This window comes from Otolemur garnettii, unplaced genomic scaffold (genome assembly GCF_000181295.1).
Source record: "Otolemur garnettii isolate 467f Iridium unplaced genomic scaffold, OtoGar3 scaffold00121, whole genome shotgun sequence".
Lineage (NCBI taxonomy): Eukaryota > Metazoa > Chordata > Mammalia > Primates > Galagidae > Otolemur > Otolemur garnettii.
The window spans coordinates 87,891-101,775 of record NW_003852516.1 but is presented as its reverse complement, the minus strand read 5'-3'; the positions used below and the strand labels follow the sequence as shown (position 1 = coordinate 101,775).

Here is a 13,885-nt window from a genome sequence, read left to right as displayed (position 1 = left end):
AGCTACTTGGGAGGCAGAGGCAGGAGACTCGCTTGAGCCCAGGAGTTGGAGGTTGCTGTGAGCTGTAATGCCACGGCACTCTACCCAGGGGGGCAGCTTGAGGCTCCGTCTCAAAAAAAAAAAAAATATATATATATATAGGACGACGACAGTATAAGGAAAAATTTGTTTTAAGAAGTTTAACCATTTTCTTTCTTTTTTTTTTTTTTTTGAGACAAAGCCTCAAGCTGTCCCCCTAGGTAGGGTGCTGTGACATCATAGCTCACAGTAACCTCCAACCCCTGGGCCCAAGTGAGCCTCCTGCCTCAGCCTCCCAAGTAGCTGGGACCACAGGTGCCCACCACAATGCTCGGCTATTTTTTGGTTGTAGCCATCTTTGTTGTTTGGCGGGCCTGGGCTGGATTCGAACCCGCCACCTTAGGTTTATGTGGCTGGTGCCTTAGCCACTTGAGCCACAGGCACCAAGCCAGTTTAACCATTTTCACTGTGTGAGTGTGTGCTGTGGCCAACTGGGGTGTGCCTGCATAGCTGGCTGGGTGTTTGGTTTCCTCCACCAGCCTGTCCTCCATACTCAGGATGAAACAAGTCATCAAAGAGGCAGCTGCGGAGCAAGCTGAACATCCAGGCACGTTGGGATCGTCCTACAACCTAATGTCTAAGTTCTTCATCAGGCTGGGTGCGATGGCTCACACCCATAATCCTAGCACTCTGGAGGCCGAGGCAGGAGGACCACTTGAGCTCAGGAGTTCAAGACCAGCCTCACCAAGGAAAATTTATGAATGATGCATAAGACCCCATCTCTACTAAAAGTAGAATAATTAGCTGGGTGTTGTGGTAGGTGCCTGTAGTCCCAGCTACTCAGGAGACTGAGGATAGCTGGAACCCAAGAGTTTGAAGTTGCTATGAGGCAAGGCTGACGCCAGGGCTTTCTAGCTCAGGATGACAGAGACTCAGCCTCAGAAAAATAAATACATTTTTAATCAATATGCTTTACTTTAAATTTTCTTTAAGAAGTTCAAATATTTATATTTGAATTTAATACATCTGGCTCTTGGATGTCTGAGGAAAGTGTGTTTTTAGAGCATGACTGACATTTCTAAGGTTTTTAGAGCATGACTGACATTTCAGGTTTTTAGAGCATGACTGACATTTCTAAGGTGAGAAAGGTGATTAAAGAATAATTATTAAAATTAATGTAGAGCTGCCAAGAAAATCCACTGTAGAACATTTTATATTTTGAATATTTTCCTTAAACTGTAGAATGACATTTAGCATCGAATTCAAAAGTATTCAGCACATTTTATCTCTGTCCTATTTTAATGTTAATACGTTAAACTTATGTTTTTCTCCCCACCCACTCTAGTACTTATTTCCATTTAATTTCTATTTTTGGAGAACTTTTTATAATTTTTACCGTTTACTGTGTAAATCTATTAATCTTCTTAATCAATTCTTGACATATTTACATTGGTATTGACTTGCTATTACAAAAGTTTATTTATATAATAAAGGAATTAGACTTGCTTCTCATAAAGGCTGCAAAAACAGATGATTAAAAAAAAAATGGCATACACATTTTAAGCCAAGAAAAAACTGCACTAAATTTGTAGTACTCAAGGCCTGTTTGACCCCTGCAACTTCAAGAGGTGCTCAACGTAACTTGTATTCATCTTTTGTTTTCAGTACATATTGAATATTACAATTTTTTTTTTTTTTTGAGACACAGTCTCACTACATCGCCCTTGATAGAGTGCCATGGCGTCACAGCTCACAGCAATCTCCAACTCCTGGGCTTACACGATTCTCTTACCTCAGCCTCCCAAGTAGTTGGGACTACAGGTGCCTGCCACAATGCCCAGCTATTCTTTTGTTGCAGTTGTTTAGCTGGCCTGGGCCGGGTTCAAACCTGTCACCATCAGTGTATGTGGCTGGCACTGTAACCACTGTGCTACAGGCGCTGAGCCTGAATATTGCAATTTTAATACAGTTTTTTCATTTTGTAAAATGTGCATACATTTTTTGGCACCTTCTCTATATTTCCAGTACACTGAATATTTGTTAAGTCATTTTTTTAAAAAGAAGCAAAACAAACAACAAACTGGCTGCTTTCGCTGGTGAGCACTTCTGATTTTCAGAAATTTTCCATTATCTCTCTTATAAAGCTGATGATTAAGTACTGGCTACTTAAAATAATGACTCTGTTTGGTAGCTTACAAATAAAATTTGGGGGGCAGTGGTAGGGAAAATCCTTTCATTAATGCCATAAATTAGTGAAATTAAAAAAAATAGTTTCCTAAAACATCAATACCTAAGGATAATTTGAATGAATGATACATAAGACTTTCTCCCTGAAAATAAAAAATAATACTCAGAGAAACCAACAACCGAAATAAATGTAGAGATTTCTATTATTCATGGGTTGTGAAACTCAGTATGACAATCTCATTCAAAGTATAGTAGGCTCTTTTGTCAAAGTTGACAGGCTGATTTTAAAATGTACGTGGAAATACAAAAGGGCAGAACAGCCAAGAGAACTGAGAAGAAAAGCGAAGCTGTAAGGATTATACTGCCTCACTGTAAGACTCACTTAAAAGGCTTCACTACTGAGGTAGCATATTACTGACACAAGGAAAGGTAAACAGGTAAAAAACCAGAAAGTCCCCAAACAGAACCATGTATATAGTCACCTGGTTTATATCAGAGGCACCTCTTAATTTACTGAGAGAAGATAGTCTTTTTAAAAAATGGTTAATCAATTGGGTATACCATATGAGGAAAAACCTGACCCCTAACTCATACCATATACAAAAATTAATTCAAGATAGATCGTAGTAAATATAAAAAGTAAACATAAAACATCTAGAAGAAAATATACAAGAGTTTTTTTCATACCTTTTGAAGTAGGTAAAAATTTCTCAAATTATATAAAAACTAGTATTTATAAAAGAGAAGACAGAGCCGGGCACAGTGGCTCATGCTTGTGATCCTAGCACTCTGGGAGGCCAAGGTGGGTGGACTGGTTGAATTCAAGAGTTTAAGACCAGCCTAGGCAAGAGCAAGACCTGGTCTCTACTAAAAACAGAAAAACTAACCAGGCATGGTGGTGTGTGTAGTCCCAGCTACTTGGGAGGCTGAGGCAAGAGTATTGCTTGAGCCCAAGACTTTGAGGTTGCTGTGAGCCATGATGCCATGATACTCTACTATAGGTGGCAAAGTGAGACTTTGTTTCAAAAAAAAAAAAGAGAGAAAATTGAGATATTAGACTTCATTAAAATCAAGAATTTCTCCTCATCAAAAGACACCAGTTAAGAGAATAAAAATGCAAGTCATAGACTGGGAGAAGACACTTGGAATACATTTATCTGGCAAACTTCTATTCAGAATACATAAAGAATTCCTTCAAACTAATCAAAACTGGGCAAAAGACCTCAATCAACAATTTACCCTTCTCTGAAAGAAACAAAAAAGAAAACAGTCATTAAATTCATCTCATTAGCCATCTGGGAAATGCAAATTAAAACTAAAATGGGACATGACTCTCAAAAAAAAATGGCTCCAATAAAGACTGACACTATCTCGTTGTAACTATCAGATGGAGAAAATGAGAACCCTCTTATTATGCAGATTGTCAACTGATACAATCACCTCAAAACCTACCTGTCTGGCAGAATCTACAAGGCTAAATATACAGCTAGCCCATAATCCAATAGTTACTTCCGAGGTATATACGCAAGAGAAATGAAGTATGTGCCCATCAAAAAGCATGTACTAGAGGGTGGCGCCTTTACCAAAAAATAAATAAATAGAAAGATTAGCTAGACATGGTGGCATCTGTCTGTAGTCCCTGTGGGGTCTACTTGGGAGGCTGAGCCGAGAGGATCTCTTGAGCCCAGTTTGAGGTTGGACTGAGATGTGGTGATACCATTGAACTCTAGCCTGGGGGCAGCGCCTGTGGCTCAAAAGGAGTAGGGCACCGGCCCCATATGCCAGAGACGGCGGGTTCAAACCCAGCCCCGGCCGAAAACTGCAAAAAAGAAAAAAAAAAGCATGTACTAGAATGTTTATATTACTAACTACTTTATTAATATCTACAATCTGCAAATAACCCAAATATCTTCTGCACACAATAGCATGTTACCTATAATAACAAGGACAAGAAACCACTCATAACAGTTCATATTGCTGAGTTCTATTTATGAAAAGTTCAAGAAGAGGCAAAACTAATCTATGGTAAAGTCAGAACAGCAGTTACTTGAGGCAGCAGAATTGTCTGTGAAGGGGCAGGAGGGAGCATTCTCGAGGGCTAGGCTATTCTCTATCTTGATCTGAGCTGTGATTAAAAGCTCTTATGCATTTTTTTTTTTTTTTTGAGACAGAGCCTCAAGCTGTCCCCCTGGGTAGAGTGCCGTGGCATTACAGCTCACAGCAACCTCCAACTCCTGGGCTGAAGCGAGTCTCCTGCCTCAGCCTCCCAAGTAGCTGGGACCACAGGCGCCCGCCACAACGCCCGGCTATTTTTTGGTTGCAGCCGTCATTGTTGTTTGGCGGGTCCGGGCTGGGGATTCGAACCTGCCACCTTAGGTGTACGTGGCTGGCGCCTTAGCCGGTTGAGCTATAGGCGCCCAGCCGCTCTTATGCATTTTTAAAACTTCAGTGAGCTGTACTTAAGATCTGTATGCTTTACCAAATATATATATATATATATATATATCTCACATCTTAATAGAAATATTTTTAAGTGTTCTATTAAATTTTTTAAAAGCTACAAAGTGAACTTTACCTAAAGGTATATCAGTAACAGCTGCAATTCCCTTCATTTCCTCTTCAAAAGGGCCAGGAAAGTTGCCAAGTAGACCAGGCTGTAAAACAAAAAAATTAACAGGCATTCAACCTAAAAGCATGCATGGAGTGAGATCTGGTTTGGGGCATAAAATTTGTTCCCCTTATTGCTACCAAAATAGGTGATAATCATTACTTTTCTGTTGCTCAGCCTAGAGTTCAATGGTATCACCACATCTCAGTCCAACCTCAAACTGGGCTCCAGAGATCCTCTTGCCTCAGCCTCCCAAGTAGACCACAGGGACTACAGACAAATGCCACCACGTCTGGCTAATCTTTCTATTTGTTTATTTTTGGTAAAGAAGGGGTCTCACTGTGTTGCTCAGGCTGGTCTCCAACTCCTGGCCTCAAGGGATCCTCTTGCCTCAGCCTCCCGAAGTGCTGGGATTATAGGTGTAAGCCATCACTCCAACCAAGAGCAATTTTTCTAAAACATTTTTATATCATATATACTTGAAAGATTCTATGTAATACTCAATTATTAGGTCCTTATCTACAGACCTATGATTCTTAGATTGTTTTTCCCAGCCTATATTCTTCCCATTCTCCAGAGTAGGTGGGACTATAAAACTTCCACCTGGATGAAACTAACATGACCCACAACACAAGAACATCATAACAAGCTCTTCTTATCTCCCCTCAAATTCACCCTCCTGCCAGTGAAATACGCCCTTATTTCCTTCCCACACAACAACCCTGCAGTACTTTATTCCATCACAGAAACATTGTCATAGTTAAAGGCAGATCTTGGGGTAAGATGCATTAACTGAATTCTGTTAGCAAACAACAGACGCTGAGCAAATCCAGTGGTGGGCGTCATACTTTCATTCTTAATAGCAACTACTCACTAATGTCTAGATCACAATATAAGTTCACAGCCTTTTGCTGAAATAATGTGCTTAAAATTCGGAAGGCCGGCTCGGCGCCTATAGCTCAACCGGCTAAGGCGTCAGCCACGTACACCTAAGGTGGCGGGTTCGGATCCCCAGCCCGGACCCGCCAAACAACAATGACGGCTGCAACCAAAAAATAGCCGGGCGTTGTGGCGGGCGCCTGTGGTCCCAGCTACTTGGGAGGCGGAGGCAAGAGACTCGCTTGAGCCCAGGAGTTGGAGGTTGCTGTGAGCTGTAATGCCACGGCACTCTACCCAGGGGGACAGCTTGAGGCTCTGTCTCAAAAAAAAAAAAAAAAAAAAAAAAAAATTCGGAAGGCCCATTTTTCACCAACTTGGTAATATGACCTAACTAAGCATATTTTTTTCCCTAGGAATTCAAAGACTTGCACAAGTAGAATGTTCTAGCCAACTTAACAAACAAGTGTGACTTAATGAACATGTATTAAACCCACAACATCCAGGCACTATGCTTTATATACAGTAAGTCATTTAGTTCTTACAACCATGGTATGAAATAGACACTATTAGTAAATATCACGTCCCTGATGAGAAAACTGAAGTTTCACAGGTTAAGAAACTTGCCCAAGAACACAAAGCTAGTGTATGTGACTGAACCAGCCTTAAAACTCAATGTCTGATTCCAAGGCACCCAAAGCCTTTGCAATGCTGCCCTCCCAACTACCATTCAGAGCAGAGCAGAAATTAGGGCATGTAGAGTATGTGGAGATCTCTTCCCCTTTTGCTTCTACCAACATTTTTTATTTTGGGGAAGCCTGGTTGAGTACGAACAGAAAGGATAGCCTTAATCTAAGTCTCCAAGAGCACAGACAGGAGGAACACCAGGTTGGAGCTTGGCCAGTACACGTGTTATAGGAAGGACATGCCCAGAGCGCACAGCCTCTGTGATAATGATTCTTGACCAGGGGAGCCCCCAGGAGAGATTTGGCAATGTCTAGGGACATTTCTGGCTGTCCCACCAGAAGGGCTTGTTACTGGCATCCAAAGGGCAATAGTCAGGGATGTGGCTAAGCATTCTGCAAGGCATGGGACAACCCCACAACAAAAAAATTGCCCAACCCAAGACGGCATCAGTGCCCAAAATCTGCCTAGAAGGCCATGAGGATCCCTTTGGTGGGGGGTGTCTAGGGACTGGGTCCTAAGTGTTCTATTGGTTCCACAGAAATAATAAAGAGGCTGAGAAATGAAGTCTTTCTATGTGACCAGGAAGAGAAACTAAAATGGTTTGGCCATTGCACAGGCATAAGAAAAACTCAACCCAAGTGAGTTTCAAGAATGAGAGCTACCAAGGTACTCCACACAGTACAGGGCTTGCCTGAGTAAATCATTCAGTCATATCTAGAAAGATCTCTAGGTGCCCTAATAGCCTCACACAAAATACTTAAGGAAAAAAAAACAACTTTTCAATAGTGAACTTACACACCTTAATATATATAAAGGGCAAGAAATGTCATACTCCCAGATGAAATATGTCCAGCTACCCGCTGCTCTATAAAACAGTCCATACTTTTAAAAAACATTAAAGGGCAAAATGTGCCAGGCTGTCATCCTAATACTATGAAGCCCCAGAATTTAAGTCCCTCTGAAGTTTTGACAGTGATCTACAATAAACGCAAATTTGTCAAAGTTCTTGAGGAGTTGCTGAATTATGTCTTTCAATAAATGCCAGAGCATTTTCTGAATTCTGTATGCATATGTATATGTGTGTGTGCTTAAAATTTATTGTGGAAAATAATATTTCTTACCAACTTTTGATCCACCATCTGCATAACTTTTCCACTTGGCACAAATGCATTTACTATATTCTTCAGGGAATTCACTATAACCTTTAGCTGAAAAATAAATAAATAAAATACTCAATAAAAGACATTAAAAAGTGTTGAGATTTAAGATTAATATTGCTAGAATAAAAACATTGGGTTCTTTTGACTTGCCCACATATAACTACAATAGGAGTGCAATTTGAAAAAAAACAAATTTTTTTTTTGAGACAGAGTCTCACTATGTTACCCTTGGTAGAGTGCTGTGACATCACAGCTCACAGCAGCCTCCAACTCTTGGGCTTAAGCGATTCTCTTGCCTGAGCCTCCCAAGTAGCTGGGACTACAGGTGCCTGCCATAATGCCCAGCTATTTTTTTGTTGCAGTTGTCATTGTTCAGCAGCTGGGTTTGAACCCGCCTGCCTCGGTGTATGTGGCTGGCACCCTAACCACTGAGCTACGGGCACCAAGTCTGAAAATATTTTTAATTAACATAGTAATACAGTGAGTCCAAGTTTATCTTTAAAATGACATTTGATTCTTAATTATCTAGATGAAGGGCGATGATATGACGGGAAAGAAACAAAGGTCAAGTTTGCAAAAAAGTATAAGAAGCTGTAGGGAAATGACATCTTTTCCTCTACTATTATTTTTTTTTCTGGTGACCTTTGAGAAAAGTATCTTCCACTATGATTTACGGTACATGGCAGAAAGGTAATGAAAACACACTTTTAAACTATTTTGTGGATAACTTCATGAAGAATTCTTTTAAGAAGACAATTACATGCTGCAAAGTCAGAAATAAGAGATTAAAGCATCACAGCGTACCTGTGGTGCCTTGTCGGCCATCAGTTCGTGCCATCTTTTGTAGGGTGGTAAATCGAGATTGATGGTGTACCATGGAACGGGGCCTCTGTAGCTGTAAGGAGAGGTGCATCATCTTGAAATGTGGAAAGTGGTTTTTTTGAAGGGGTTAGTTAGTTACATCTATAAGGATATACGTGAGACACAGTCTTAATAACAGTGTAGAAGTGGGTACTCAAAGCAAAATTTGCAAAGAAAGTTCATTTTCTACCCAATGTTTCCACTCTGTGTTGCACATACAGTCATAACCAGGCGCAGAAATCTTGGCCAAGAAGTGACATGTTAGGGAGGCTGGTGTGAACTGGACATATGTGAAGACAGCCGTGGTTCAGGAGCTGCAACCTGATTGTCACTGATGGAAAACACCCACCCCCTTTGTCCCCCTCTCCTGATATTGGCAAAGATTTAGTGTAGGCTCTGGATACCTCACCAACTGGTTTCCAGGTTTCAGAATTCTCTCTCAGACAGTCTCACCAAATTATTGCCAAAAATTTCTCTCCACTGTTGGCTTCAGTAAGATCACCTGTTGAGCCCTAAGCGGCAACACGTATGAGCTTTCCCTGATCCACTTCAGGAACCTCCACGATTCTCTCAGCCATCCTAATCTTCCCTACCACATACATCTTCTCTTTTCATTCTTCTGCTGTACTAAGCCCAAGCCCAAGCACTATTCTATCAGGTCCATTCTCCAATTCCTTACTCTTTAACAGCAATTTCTACTATGAGGACCTAGCAGTGCCCATTCCCTCATCAGTGGAGCTGGGCCATATTTCTGGCCACTACAGTAATCCTGTCACTATAGGAACATTACCTTCTGGCACTCGTTATTGCAGTGAAATAATTTTTAAGGGTGTGGCATTCAGTGATTTATCACCTTAAACCTTTGCCTAAAGATGGCCATCATCTGATCCACTGATTTGCTCTAGGAAAGTATAGGGTGTATTCTGGGGTGTGCTACTAGGCTATCAGTCTCCTAAATTAAAATGTTATTTAGACTGATGTATATAGCTGGGGATGGGCTAGCTCCTAAAAGTCATGAACTGTGTTTCTATTTATGCTTCTACTGCAATGAACAATTGCTTGGTTCCCTACATAATGCTGCTGAGCTTGGCACTTGTGTATGTATATCTAAGGTTTTATGAAACTGGTAACCAGCAGCCACTTATGTTATGATTTAGATAACAAAGCAAAGCCACTTCATTTTAGAACCTAAGTTTAAACAATATCACAGTTAAATTTTGTTCTTCTCAATGTACTTTCAAGTTCCCTTCTTTCTTAGGAGCTGATATCTACATGAAATACTATAAAACTTGTATCCTAGAAAAAAGCTTTTCATTACAACTAATTAATTCCATTTCTGACTATAACTTCATGTGTAAAATTTGTCCCATAATAAGTTATTTTTTTTAATAAATATCTCCTTTTTTCCATCATCAGGGGAAAGCGTGAACACAGTCCCTCCACTACCACAAATTATGCAGTCGAGTTTCCCACATCTGGGGAAATCGCGGGGGTCAGCACATCTGGAGTGCAATGGAAAAGCCTCGCCCTGGGAAAACCATCTTCATGATCATGGTATCTCCCCTGCCAGGTAAGTATACAATAAGTTATTATTGTCCCCCCTATTACAGGCAGGTGCTACCAACCTCCCCTTCTCTTCCCACATGTATATAGTTGGATTTCTGTGTCTCACAGCAAAGATAAAACAGTGGGTCACAGATAAGTGTTCTTCCTATGATCTCCAATCAGCTGCTTTTCCCTTCATAACATCCAACCACCAATCCCAAACCATGCCACAAATTATATCTGCCATAAACGCCTGATTCTTTTTCAGTCCAGAGTCTTAGACAGGATCAAGGATTTTAGAAAAAATAAAGGATTTTACTTTCACCACTATAATAGATTATAATGAAGTGAGGTTGACAAGACCCTCGAAACCTCACCATAATAAAACCTCCACTAATCAGGATTTTTTTGAGAGAACTGTTAATCTAATCGACAAAATTGTTGTAACAACTAAAGCTTAGCCACTACCCCACTTTTTATCTCTCCTTAAACAGTTTTCTAAAGTATCTCAGGATTGAACCTTTGTATCTCAATTTCCTACAGAAATAAGAGTACTGACCTTATGAGAGCAGGGAGGATTACAGGAAATATGCAAGAAATACTTAGCAGCCTTGGTATTCAATCAGTAGTAGTTACCACAGGATATTTTCCTACTTTCGTACAAACAACAAATATCATTTAATCATTCTTAAGACTTAGCATCTGCAATGTCTACATTATTATAACATCAATCATATTGCCTGGCCCCAGCTGGCTCCCCAGGTGGCTTGGAAACTAGATCAAGTGACACAACACGACATATACAAATGAGGGAACACATGCCAAGCACCCAGTGAGCAGTGGGAAAGAAATGCTTAATGGGGTTCATGAGGATACAGGGGTGATCTGGCTATCAGCTCCTTTATCTCCAGTATAGATTTGACCGGTCGTGCCGGCTAGACAGGTATCTTTTTCTTTCTTCACAACTGCCCGTGCACGCTGTCAAAATCCATGCTCTCGATTGAAGTAGACGACCTCACAGGTACAGGCAGACTATTTGTGACTCAAAGGTGCATAAACACCACACTTCTCTCCCAGATCTCAAGATCCATTTAAAGTTGAGAGGGGAGAAGGATCAGAGCAAAGGACTTTTGTGTAGGAAACCAGGTGAGCGAGGTAGAAAGAAATCCTGTAGAAATACCAATGCAAGGAAAGAAACATACCTGATGTGTATGGATAAATGTGCATTTGTTTAGGTGTAAGTGTGTGTATACATGCACGCACACACACACTTGGCAACATGCAGCCAGTAAGTGCTGAATCAGGGATGGTTTACAGTTTGCAGGGCAATCAATTCAGACACATGGGAAGTGGAGGGAGCAGACAAAGGCCTTAAGTGAGGAAGATACTCATAAAACGTTCAATGAATTGGGGCAGTTGAGACCAAGCAAGAGATGTAATCAGTAAGGTACTGAAGGCCAGTATGATGCCAGTGACGACAAAAAGAAAGACCAGGTCAGTGCAGAGGCTCACGCCTTGTAAACCCAGCAGTCTGGGAGGCCGAGGCCAGTGGATCGCTTGAGCTCAAGAATTTGAGACCAGCCTGACCAAGAGCAAGACCCGTCTCTAAAAATAGAATAAAGTAGAAAGAAACTAGCCAGGCATCATAGAGGACGCTGCTGAGGCAAGAGGATTGCTCAAGTCTGGGAGTTCAAGGTTGCTGTGAGCTATGATGATGCCATGGCACTCTATCCAGGGTGACAGAGTGAAATTTTCTTTCAAAAAAAAAAAGAAAGAAAGAAAGAAAGGAAGACCTTTAGGGAGCAGACCATTAAAGAAAGAGCTGGAGGGTGCACTGGTTTTAGAAGACCATAGAAACTGCTTATCTCTAAGTTATATTCTGCCAAACAGTCACCTCTTTCTACATAAAGGTAAGTTAAGTTGAAAGAATTTAGTTTATTACAGTATCACAGTATCTGGGATAGAGGCTATTTAGAATACATAATTTAAATGAGCAGTACAATTAATTTGGAATGTTACAAAAACTGACAATGTCGTCTTGCTGTCACTGGTTAGCGTGTGCTCTATCCCCCCTACCCTCTCAGACTACTTTCAGTGAGAGGGAAGACCATTCCCTATACCTCTTTCTTCTTTCCCATATATGTAACTGGTTCCCCGACACCCCCTGGGCCTGTAAGATATGTTTTTCTCATAGGCTCATTTAATCACTAAGCATTTGGAAAGGCTAAAATCTAGACTAAAAATATCAATTTTAAAACACATTAAAACATGGCATTGGCCCTTCTTTTATGTGCTCGAATCCTGTTTTGTCCTCAGTAGTTTTATTATATCAAGGCTTATTTCCAGAATCTTTCACATAAGAAGTCTTATGATTTTTTTGTCCCAATATAATTTGGGGGTTATATCCTGACACCACAGTGAATCAGAGGTCAGTTCAACTACAGGCCTTGCATTTGTCAAAGATGAGAAAAATGCTTAATAGCAGAAGAATTTAGTAGAACATGGAAATCCTGTTCTTTCCTGTGACTCTGATAGGCCAGAAATGGACATGTTAATTATGGAGTATTTTCATATTTGTCTAAGATCTTATGCAAATACATAACATACAAGCCTGAGGGAAAAAATCTTTGTCCGGGATAGAAGACATGACTTCAGTTTTTATTCACTGTCATAATTTTATGAGAGCTCGTTACATAGGCAAAAATCTCCACCAAGGTCAAAGTGAGTTTAGATCAGCTGATGTTTACTCACGTTGGTCCAGAGGGAGGATAGGTCGATTTTCTACAGTCTTCCGTCCACTACAAAACAAAGAAAATTTCAAGTTTCAGAAAAATAGGTGTTGGCTAATGAATATGCCATTTTCAAAAGGCGTTACCATCTGTGAAGACAAAATCACTATGATTTTGTCCTTTTAGACCATTTCAATACTTCTTAAGTCTTTGTAAGAAAACTTTTAAAATCCCCAAACATTAAGTGCATTTTCAGTCTCAATTCAACTCACACAAGTGCTGTGATTTGGTTCGTGGATCATAAATACATAGAATAATGAAGAAATGTAAGCAAGGAGAAAAATGTTTTCGAAGGGTTGATTTATCACTAGAAGTAAATGACTTGATAGGACGTGATATTATCTGAATTTACAAGCCAACTCTATCACAACTTGTCCAGGATTTGCCTCCCAAACCAGATTTTCAGGGCACAGTGCACTGGGGCCTTCATAATCTTTCTGTCACTTACCATCCCAGCTTCGTGTCCTGACGCTTCTCCCCTCATATTTATAGCTACATTCAAGTTCCTCCTGAGCCCTCACCCTGCTGTGGGCTCACCTTAGCCTGGGAACATGCTGTTTGCTCTTGTGGGACTGCTCTTCCCTACCTGGTGAATCTTGTTCTAACTTTGAACATCCACTTTGAATATTTTCTTTTTTATGCAATCTTCATCTATCTCCCATATGAAAATAGGCATCTCTTCCTCTGTACTCCCACACCATTTGTACACAGTCTCATCACCATATTTGTGACACTGAGTTATATAAATATGTGTTTGTGTCTCTCTTCAATAATAGACTCGGTGCTCTCTGAGATGAGGCCAGTCCCCAACACGGAGGCCACTCCCTGGGACAATGAATGAATGAATGAGATTATTTCACAGGGAGAATTATTCAAGCTTAGGAACAAACCAGAATTTTCTCCTAACATAAAATTATCAAAAAAAGTCCATGCAGACTTAGGATTCTTTTGTTACTAGTTCAACATGGTAAGTATACATCTCTCCTTTCCTCTAAAGGCCCAATACTTTAAAACTAAAAGAATTTTTTTTTTTTTTTGAGACGGAGCCTCAAGCTATCCCCCTGGGTAGAGTGCCATGGCATCACAGCTCACAGCAACCTCGAACTCCTGGGCTCAAGCGAGTCTCCTGCCTCAGCCTCCCAAGTAGCTGGGAC

At 40.6% G+C, this 13,885-nt stretch overlaps 1 protein-coding gene and 1 non-coding gene across 2 annotated transcripts in view; both read right to left on the bottom strand.

Moving 5' to 3' along the window:
- The window catches only part of ASAH1 (N-acylsphingosine amidohydrolase 1), a 31,208-nt gene that overhangs the window by 6,800 nt on the left and 10,523 nt on the right, over positions 1-13,885 (bottom strand). The window contains exons 2-5 of the mRNA XM_012810025.2: positions 12,694-12,740; positions 8,341-8,431; positions 7,498-7,584; positions 4,781-4,859 (exon numbers count right to left, since the gene is read on the bottom strand). Of these exons, the coding sequence (XP_012665479.1) occupies positions 4,781-4,859; positions 7,498-7,584; positions 8,341-8,431; positions 12,694-12,740 (304 nt within the window). The remainder of the gene's footprint in view (positions 1-4,780; positions 4,860-7,497; positions 7,585-8,340; positions 8,432-12,693; positions 12,741-13,885) is intronic.
- LOC111727759 lies at positions 9,811-9,975 on the bottom strand. Its single transcript, XR_002775231.1, has one exon. It is a non-coding gene; the product is annotated as a U1 spliceosomal RNA (small nuclear RNA).